The 10,540-nt window shown below is 43.1% G+C and overlaps 2 protein-coding genes and 2 long non-coding RNA genes across 5 annotated transcripts in view; all 4 read right to left on the bottom strand.

Annotated features, from left to right (window-relative positions):
• LOC309477880 (uncharacterized protein) overlaps nucleotides 1-10,540 on the bottom strand; it is a 70,848-nt gene that overhangs the window by 7,778 nt on the left and 52,530 nt on the right. The gene's annotated exons all lie outside the window — the stretch shown is intronic.
• LOC309477508 (uncharacterized protein) lies at nucleotides 449-1,722 on the bottom strand (the record flags this gene model as incomplete). Its single annotated transcript, XM_082140787.1, has 2 exons — nucleotides 449-516; nucleotides 784-1,722. One exon carries the CDS (start codon nucleotides 1,720-1,722, stop codon nucleotides 973-975), a length of 750 nt encoding a protein of 249 aa, XP_081996913.1. The 3' UTR covers nucleotides 449-516; nucleotides 784-972.
• LOC309478056 lies at nucleotides 2,975-5,045 on the bottom strand. The gene is made up of 3 exons (XR_014198793.1): nucleotides 4,972-5,045; nucleotides 4,688-4,803; nucleotides 2,975-3,102 (listed from the first exon to the last, which is right to left on the bottom strand). It is a non-coding gene; the product is annotated as an uncharacterized lncRNA (long non-coding RNA).
• Nucleotides 9,019-9,666, bottom strand: LOC309478476. Its single transcript, XR_014199005.1, has 3 exons — nucleotides 9,639-9,666; nucleotides 9,354-9,538; nucleotides 9,019-9,110 (listed from the first exon to the last, which is right to left on the bottom strand). It is a non-coding gene; the product is annotated as an uncharacterized lncRNA (long non-coding RNA).

The following is a 10,540-nucleotide window of genomic DNA, read 5'->3' as shown; positions in this document are numbered from 1 at the left end:
GTCTGCCCAGCCAGAGACTGTTCACGTCACGTCTGCCCAGCCAGAGACTGTTCACGTCACGCCTGCCGAGCCTGTGTCTTCGGACAAGATGGCCGCCGCCGAGAGTGTTCCCGTCACGTCTGCCGAGCCTGTGTCTTCGGACAAGATGGCCGCCGCCGAGAGTGTTCCCGTCACGTCTGCCGAGCCTGTGTCTTCGGACAAGATGGCCGCCGCCGAACCTGTTCACGTCACGCCTGCCGAGCCTGTGTCTTCGGACAAGATGGCCGCCGTCGAGCCTGTGTCTGTTCCTGAGCTTGAGCCGGAGCCAGTGTCTGTTCCTGAGCCGGAGCCAGTGTCTGTTCCTGAGCCGGAGCCAGTGTCTGTTCCTGAGCCGGAGCCAGTGTCTGTTCCTGAGCCGGAGCCAGTGTCTGTTCCTGAGCCGGAGCCAGTGTCTGTTCCTGAGCCGGAGCCAGTGTCTGTTCCTGAGCCGGAGCCAGTGTCTGTTCCTGAGCCGGAGCCAGTGTCTGTTCCTGAGCCCTCAGTGACCGCGACACTGGCGTCTGTTCCTGAGCCCTCAGTGACCGCGACACTGGCGTCTGTTCCTGAGCCCTCAGTGACCGCGACACTGGCGTCTGTTCCTGAGCCCTCAGTGACCGCGACACTGGCGTCTGTTCCTGAGCCCTCAGTGACCGCGACACTGGCGTCTGTTCCTGAGCCCTCAGTGACCGCGACACTGGCGTCTGTTCCTGAGCCCTCAGTGACCGCGACACTGGCGTCTGTTCCTGAGCCCTCAGTGACCGCGACACTGGCGTCTGTTCCTGAGCCCTCAGTGACCGCGACACTGGCCATTATGGCCACAGCCATGTGGTGTGTGTGGGCTACGCACACACTTGGACCGGTGGTGTCTGTTCCTGAGCCGGTGGTGCCAGTTCCAGTGCCCGAGCCGGTGGTGCCAGTTCCAGTGCCTGAGCCGGTGGTGCCAGTTCCAGTGCCTCAGCCGGTGGTATCTGTTCCTGAACCGGTGGTGTCTGAGCCGGTGGTATCTGTTCCTGAGCCGGTGGTGTCTGCTCTTGAGCCGGTGATATCTATTCCTGAGCCGGTGGTGTCTGCTCTTGAGCCGGTGATATCTATTCCTGAGCCGGTGGTATCTGCTCCTGAGCCGGTGGTGTCTGTTCCTGAGCCGGTGGTGCCAGTTTCAGTTCCAGTGCCTGAGCCGGTGGTGCCAGTTCCAGTGCCTGAGCCGGTGGTGCCAGTGCCTGAGCCGGAGGTGCCAGTTCCAGTGCCTGAGCCGTTGGTGCCAGTTCCAGTGCCTGAGCCGTTGGTGCCAGTTCCAGTGCCTGAGCCGGTGGAGTCTGTTCCAGTGCCTGAGCCGGTGGAGTCTGTTCCAGTGCCTGAGCCGGTGGAGTCTGTTCCAGTGCCTGAGCCGGTGGAGTCTGTTCCAGTGCCTGAGCCGGTGGAGTCTGTTCCAGTTCCTGAGCCGGTGGAGTCTGTTCCAGTTCCTGAGCCGGTGGAGTCGTCTCCGCCGTGGCCGCCCGAGGGGTCTTCTCCGCCCTGGCCGCCCGAGGGGTCTTCTCCGCCCTGGCCGCCCGAGGGGTCTGCTCCGCCCTGGCCGCCCGAGGGGTCTGCTCCGCCCTGGCCGCCCGAGGGAGAGTCTGCTCCGCCCTGGCCGCCCGAGGGAGAGTCTGCTCCGCCCTGGCCGCCCGATGGACTCTCTGTTCCGCCCTGGCCTCCAGAACTGTCCATTTTCCCTGCCCCACCCCGGTCTGTCTTTTCTGTTTCCCCTGTCTGTCCCTCCCGTCCCACCCTGGTCTGTCTTTCCTGTTCCCCCTGTCCCACCCTGGTCTGTCCCTCCCGTCCCGCCCTGGTCTGTCCTTCCCGTCCCGCCCTGGTCTGTCCCTCCCGTCCCTAGTGGAGCGTCTGGTAGCCGCTCCTTTAGGAGGGGGTAATGTCACATGCCTGTCCTGTCTTGTGTAGCACATGTGGTGTTTGTGTTCCTGTCATTGTTTTGACCCCACCCTCCTTGTTATCTTATTATTGGTTTCATTTGCCCCACCTGTTGTTCCTCATTACCTGCCTGATTTGTCCCTTTTATAAGTTCCTTTGTGTTTGCAGTCTGTGTCGGATCGTTGTCTTGTACACGTGACCCGTTTGGTATGTTCACGTTTGAAGTTGTTGTTTGGTATTTTGTAATGTTTTCCCCCTCGTGGGTGTTTGTTTTACGTTGTTCTTTTGTTTATTAAAAATCCCTTTCCTCTGCACTTGAGTTTTCCTTGTTTTCTTAGTTTCCCGTGACAATCCCTTACTTAAGAAATGGTATACTTACCACTGATGGTTTTTGTCCTGTTTATATCACTGATCTTCTCAGCCAGGTATTTCCGTACACTTAGGAGGCGCTTATTTATTTCCTCTGAGGTGTGACCCCTTTCCTCCAGCCTCTGAGACAGGCACTCTGTTTAGAACACACACACACACACACACACACACACACACACACACACACACACACACAAATAAATAAATACATTTTTTACTTCAAGTACTGATCATGACTAATGATTTACCAAATAATTTGTAAATACAAAGTGTTACGTGTACAATGTGATAATGGAATTACAATAAATCATTAATAAATGCGCAAGATCGGTGTGAAAATACAGACCGGAAGACAAAAGACAAAGAGTGCAGTGCTGAAAAGGGGCAGGGCTACATAAGGTCTATAATGTGTCTTGTAGGGCCGTAATCAACCAAAGAAAATCTTGGTCGACTGAAGTCCAGAAATTTCTACTAAAAATCGACAAAAAATGACGTTAGAAAAATCAAGAACGTACCAATTAATTGACTAGTCAACTGGGAGATTACAGCCCTAGTGTCTTGTGTTGAGATTTAATTATAGCTAAATTTGACAGTTTTACCTTTGATAGCTGAGATTTTTTCTGGACTCAGAGGTGGTTTTGCCTTAGCCGTTTTTATTGCGTTACATTTCATCCCCGTAACGCTCCTCTGTTTGAGGACTGTGGTACCCCATATGACTACAGCCAAGCTCTTGCAGAATTTTGAGTCCCCCTCTAATCTCCTCACGACATCCCACTTTCCTGTGGGTATCAGGACTCCATGTCCTAGATCCTGAAAAAAAAATAATAATATGCATAAGACCATTTTAGCTCATTTAAAAGTAGAGGTCAACCATTATATTTGTTTTATGGATTACTTGGCACCAATAGGTAGCAGGTAACTCAGGGGGCCATGGCGATGCAGGTAGTTTGAGGAGTCATGTAGGACTGGCCTCCGTGGCCTTGACTCTTGGCCACGATGGCTGGAGAAGTATGTACTTTTTTGCGTATTTCGTGGTTGGGTATTATTTAAATGAGGAACATTATGACTTCATGAGATCCAGAAAAATTGTATTATGAATTTATAATGCATGACTACTGCGCTGTTTCATTGTGATTAATCGTGCAGCCCTAGTTTAAAATAAGAATACTAATACCACACCTGAATAAAAAATGTTGTAAGGGTATACAGGGATAAACTAGATAACCTGGCTTCTCGAGACTCCCCTGCTTTGCATTAAAATTAGGGATGTCCCGATACCGATACTGGCATCGGGGATCGGGACGATACTGTCCTCATATACTCGTACTCATAAAAATTCCTGATTTTAAGTATAACGCGTGGTTCCCTACATTATTACAGGACGTGTGCAGGTCAAGAGGTTCCATGAACGCAAACATCCGAAGCGTGCGCCCCGCAAACCAGCGTCTCAGCGCACGAATACTGATTTAAATTGTCTTTCACGTCTTTCGCTTGTACGGACGAATTCACACAAAATTATGTAAAAACTGAGAGATGTTTTTTTTCTCTGCACACATACATAGAGTAAAGCCGCCTCACAAACAGCTCGCGGGTAACAAAAGTTATTTTTCGTGGATTATATCGCTTTAACAGTCAAAAACATGCAAAAATTATGTCAATTTTCGGTCTTGGTGAGTATCCTCTAAACACAGTCGGTTATGTCTTAAGCATAAATCGCACGTGACCGTATAATGAACACAGGATCCGTGCACTAGCTCTTACAGTGACAGCAGACATATGTGTCTGTCATTCATTTGGTTGTTAAAACAACAAAACATAGCTTTTATTTGAAGGAATCAGGATTATTAGCCTATGTATTTAATTTAGTCAGGACTAAAATACTACCCAGTGTTATTTTACATTTGATTACTTTATTCACTCTCTGTAGTATTTCTGAATACTAGTGTTAGACCTAAGCAAAAACTTTTCTCTTTATTTCTCTTTATTGGTATCTTTATTCTGTTGTATATATATGTGCTACTTTTTTCTATTTAATTCAAAGACTGAAATCAAGCTTCCTTGTGTTGTGTAAATTCTTAAGAACAAAATTACCCCATTGTAAAAATGCGATGAGTGAGCATACATTTAGGCGAGATAAATGTAATAATAAAAAAAAAAAGTCTAAACTCCCCCCTCAAATTTAAAATCCCCCCCCATAAGAATCACCTAAGGGGGGATTTCCCCCCCATTTTCCAAAACGAAATTCAGGCCCTGGATCGGTTACGGTATCGGTATCGGCAAGTACCAAAAATCAAAGTATCGGTATCGGACTCGTTCTGCAAAAAGTGGTATCGGGACATCCCTAATTAAAATTATAGGAATATTTAGAGTTTGTGTTTTACAGTCTACGAAATACCTTGTCATCCCTGTGTCTTATGCTCTGCTCCTCTGCTGGTTCTTCTGGACCGTGAACTGGCTGCTGTGGGAGTGGAGTGTGGCCTGCAGAAGAGGACTGTGGCTCCTTTTGTGTTACTGTAATATCAGAGTAAAGGCCCATTCACACCAAGAATGATAACTATATTAGTTTTTTTTTTTTATCAATCACCGCCTATAACTTACATTTGAATGTGTCCAATTCTTTCTAAGAACTTTAAAAACATGCATGTAAAATTAATAGTCAAACAGTTTTAAAATGCTCACGTTTGAGTATTATAGCCGTTTGCTCCTCTGCTGGTTCTTCTGGACCGTGAACTGGCTGCTGTGGGAGTGGAGTGTGGCCTGCAGAAGAGGACTGTGGCTCCTTTTGTGTTACTGTAATATCAGATTAAGCAACACTTTTAATAGTTTTGTTGCAATAAAAGTGTAAAAATCACAGGCTATAAGTTGCATTTAAAAGTGTCCAATTCTTTCTAAGGACATATGATGATCTAAGATCTATGTTAAATTAATAGCCAACCAGTTTGAAAATGCTCAGTTTTTTTGTTTTGGAAGAGCTCCTCTTGGAGATGAAGGTTTAACCGCCTTAGTTGCTGCAGTTCAGCTTTCGTGTCCCTATTCTCTACTTTTAAACATTTAATTTTCTTCTCTTTTTCTTCATTACTCATCTCCTCCTCTCGCATCCTTTTTTTGATGTTGTAGTACTTGTCTTGCAGTAGCTTTTCTTTTAGGATTTCCATTAAAGTTTTCCGTTTTTGTAAGCTTTGGACTGCTGGCTTTTTTTTTTGTCTGGTCATTTCTCTTGTCACACTATAAAATAAACAAAAAAATATTTTTTTTACAGCAGAATTTGTGATTAACCTCATAGCTTTGATTGGTTTGGTTCATGACTTACAACACTTTAAATGGAGACTATTTTTTAAATCCCTATTAGTGTTGCACAGTGCACCGATACTTCAAAAGTATCGCGATTCTCGGAAATTAAAAAACGTCATGATTCCTAAATGTATTAGTAGCGATACTTCTAAGAATGACAGCGTTCCAGACTTGTAAGAGACGTATTTCTTGTTCGTGTGTGCAACGCATGCCTCCCTATGGACGTCTGTGTTTTTTATCCTCACGCACGCAGCAAAGAAGCTGCAGCTGTCATGTGACAAACACTACAGCGAGATGGCTGCATGTGCGAGCGCAAGTGACGCCCGTTTCACACATACTCCGTTTGCAGTGGGTATGCGGTGCGTATTTTTATCCGTACCCATGTTAACAGGTCAGAGCTTTCACACTGCACGCGGTTGCAGTCCGGCGATGCGTATACAGCAGTGCAGAGATCGTTTCAGCACAGAGTCTATTTCTGCTGTGCTGCACGCGCTGAATTAAAGTGACAGCGCATGTTTTGTGGTCAAAATTAACACAGATTGACCTGAAAATGTAGTAATTTCACCATAAATGCGTTTTTAATTCAATAAAATGTAGTAATCTTACCATAAATGTATTTAATTTAATTCTACTTTTTCTGTCATCTTTTTTACTTTAAAGAATCAGAATCAAGATAAAGTTATAACCGGTAACTCTTACGTTTCTTATGATAACTGAGATAATGCTGCTAAATTTATAAATTTTTTTACCTTGAATGTCATTGCTCTAATTTATTTTTGATATTTTGATATTTCATATTTTGTTCAAATGTTTAATCTGCTGTTCATATGTTCATTTATTAGAGTGTTATATGATTAGAATGTTGTCCCAGTTTTAAAATAAATCACAACAATGATATTTGAGAGTGTTTCTTCCTTTTCCGAAAAAGTATCGAAATCGCAATTCTTGACTTGGTATCGGTATCGAAACAATAATTTTGGTATCGTGACTAGTGTTGTCTAAAAAAAATTTAGCAGCATTATATCATTTATCATAAGAAACATAAGAGCTTTATCTTGATTCTGAACTTTGAATAAAAATATGAACAGCGATTATATTAAACAATGTTTAATATTGGTAACATATGATAAGCCTCATTGGTGATATATTTGACATGTGGGGAGAGAGTTGTGGAAGGCCTATACTTCATGTTAAACATAAATATATAGCAGCAAAGACAACGTCGGCAGTGTTGACGGCAAAATAGGCTACAGAATAATTCGTTCTGTATTGAGAGGTGCAATATTTGAAAATCGATAATATTTTTTTTTAATTACATTTATATTGTATTTGTGTCAAAACTTTCAAACATCAAAATGTCATTTATTAATATGTGTTCGTGTCAAAATGACATAGAAACATCTTTTCCTATTCTATTTTGCCTGGAAACGCTTCCAACACACTTGCGTGTCGCGTAAAAAATAGGCGTCGGTTCTATTTCTAGCATACACGCGTTTTCTGCGCGTGTCGAGCTGCGCCCAGACGCGTGTGTCACGCAGGCAGTTAACATGGGAGCCGAAATAAAAACGGACACGACACGCAGCCAGTGTGTCGCCGGCCTTACAAATCTGGAACGCGGTCATTCTTAGAAGTGTCGATACAATACATTAAGGAATCGTGACGTTTTTCATTTCCGATTTACTTTTGAAGGTGCACCGTGCAACAGAGCAAGGTAGGTAACGTACTTCCATATGTCACTCCTCGCGTCATCTCTTTCTACGAGTCGAGGACCACTTGTGCTCGCACATGCAGCCATCTCGCTGTAGTGTTTTGTAACATGACACTGACAGCGGCAGGTTCTTTGCTGCGTGCGTCAGGAAAAAAACACAGACGTCCATAGGGAGGCGTGTTTTTTTTTGTTGTTTTTTGTATCGATACTGATAAATTTAGGTATCGTGACGTTTTTAATTTCCGAGTATCGCGATACTTTTGAAGTATCGGTACACCGTGCAACACTAATCGTGACAACACTAATCCCTATGGGATAAATTTATGAAAAAACTACCTCCGGAACTACGCTGCTGAAAAATGTGCAGCAATAATGCACTCAATTGTATTAATTAAGAGATGCATTACCAGGGTTCTCAAGTTTTATCAAAAGCTTGGAGTGAGATCACATGCGGTTAGGGGAGGAGCCTTAATGGAGGCCCGCCCCCACCTGTCCCCGCCCCCCAATTTTACCCATTGTTCATAATTAACCAGCACAAATTGAAATTATAACAATTGGTAAATCTGATAAATGACAGAGCAATTCATCACATCAAATATACTATTTAATGTTATATTTCAAATTACAAATATACAAAAATATAACAAATTGCCCCTCGTGAGAAATTTTTTTGCATTTTAATGTTAAATCCATCAATCTGGTGCACTTTGAGAGTTCAAAATTAAAAGCTCCAAACTATATTCAGTGTGCAAATTAAAAAAGAAAAATGTAAACCTCTTTTAGTTACAGTGTCTATTTACATTACACCTACTACATAATAATAGTTATAATATTAATCCTATGACCGTAATAGCCATATTTTGTAAAAACAAATGCACTAAAAAATAAAGGAAACTTTCATAATTAGATTTGTACCTATTTCTATACTTGAAAGAGATAAGCACATGATCTTTTATTTTGACGCAAACTGCATCAAGCTTTTATTTTGGCGGAAAACATGGTTTACAAACGCCTCTCATTAAATTTCTAGTGAATTGCGGTAATCGTCAAATATGGAGATATGGAAATAATCTGTAACTGGGTTATGGGTTCCTACACTCATGACATGGCCTAAGTGTTTTGAAAGTAGTTATGCTTACCGCGGATTACTCATCTCTCTCCTGATCCTCCTCACTATCATCATCATCACAGGAGCTGATGAAGGGCAGAAAACATACTGTATATTTTGACACAGTTTACAGTGTCTGCTTTAAGGGCCAGTTTCTATTGTTTCACGCTATTTCTCTGCACATTCCTTGCGTTTCTTCTCCATCTCGCTGACTATTTTGACAGATACACACTGACACTGCTGCACGCTCGCTCACTCGTTTAAAGTTGTGATTGGGCCAGCCCAGTGTCAATCAAGAAAAGAACCAATGGGCCGCTGATCTACATGTTTCATGGGCTGGTCTGTCAGAAAAAAAAACCCTACTTTTTTTGACCAATGCATTACACCAGCACAAACCCAGCGCGTTCGCGCGATGTTGTTGGTTACCTAGTAACGAACGTACGGTGCGTGCGCCTCGTACACAACGTTATAAAGCTTGCAGGACAACTTGGTTGGCATTGCCTTTTCAGCGTGAGAAATACATGGTGTGGCGTGTGAGCGTGTGAACTGGTTGAATTGCGTGTGTCTCACGGCCAATGCGTGAGACTTGAGAACCCTGCATTACATAGCTTACAGATGGATTCGTGGAGCTTTTGGTAGATGACCAGTCTTCCTCATCACTGTTGAGTGGAGGTATTGAGATTCGCTCACGCTTTAATTCCTCTTCAGATTCTGAAGAATAGAAGAAAGAAACTAAATACAAGTAACAACAAACCAACAAAAAAAACTCACACAAAAATAACTACAGTTGTTTGTCGCCAAAGATGTTAAAGATGTTAGTGGTTGTTTAAGAATCTTTTGTAACAGTAACTGTAATACCCACATCTATGTTTCCAGCAGTGCAACACATATTTTGACTGATATACTTAAAATAAAGATACAATTAGGGGGTGTAGTGTAGCTTTAAATACCTACCAGCCAATTTTAATATCTGTGCTTTGTAGTATTGCCCCTGGTCCTCTGGCGATTTCTTCCACAAAATACTGTATTTTTTCTTTGTTTCAAAATCTTTCACATCTTTTGGACAGAAGCCTTTTATGTTGTCCAAGGGCACTATCTGTCGGATGTTGTCATCGATATACCGGACGTAGGCAAACATGCTAACATACAAGACAAATGACAATTAATAAAAACACATTTTATTTCAATTAATTTGTATTAGCATTAGCAATACAAAATGTCTTATTTGTGAATAATTACCTTGCAGCCACTCTCTGTTGCAAGCCACTACCTTGCTCTCTGTTTCACTAGAATGCAAATAACCAAATTACAAGAAACATGACAAAAAGGTCAAATAAAACAAATGAAATAGCATGTTTATAAGGCTGCTGTCGACCTAAAGCACGGATTAACATATCGGATATTGTTTATCTGTTTACGTTCACTTAAGACATATTCTCAATCAACTGTATACGTGAATACTGGGCAAGACATTGATTGACTGTGACATTAATTCGGTAACTTATTTGACTACTTGCATGCTGTGTCTGTGTCAGCCTTTAATTACTTTTTTTTATTACTATCAACAAAGACTTAACGTTACATGGTTTGTTAATAAGCAGTCTTACTGTAGCAATGTTGATACATTTTACATTTATGTATAAATAAATACACAGCCCGGTAACATTACGTACGTTATCAGCTAACAATGGCTGGCGGTCAACCAGCATTTTTTGGGCGGCAAAAAGTCAGCGGCTTGACACGGTCGGACCTCCGGCGAACACCATCGGCAACCCGACCAATCTGGACCAACAGTCTAAACCGTGGACCGACCGTGGTCCGCCAGAAAACACTTATTATGAACCAACGGCTCGGTAGCGGACCACTGTCGGGAAGGTGGTCCGCTGGAACAACGATGAGCAAAACGCCAGTGGGCCGCCAACTTTGCCACTGGTGGGCCGCCATCGGCCCGCTGGACCTATGTTAGCTTAACGTTAGTCTATCTCAATAGCTGACAGGACAGAACAGTAAATATTGCATCGAAAATAACAGGAATGAAAAGTATTAATGACACTTACCAGACAGAAAAAGTAAAAAGGGTGGTTAGTGAACGGGCAGATCAGTTTAAATTATTATACCGTAATTTCAGTTGGCACTCTGTC

This window comes from Leuciscus leuciscus, assembly GCF_965113295.1.
Source record: "Leuciscus leuciscus genome assembly, chromosome: 16".
Taxonomy (NCBI): domain Eukaryota; kingdom Metazoa; phylum Chordata; class Actinopteri; order Cypriniformes; family Leuciscidae; genus Leuciscus; species Leuciscus leuciscus.
Note: the sequence above shows the minus strand (reverse complement) of the source record. Positions and strands in the feature narration are given on the sequence as shown.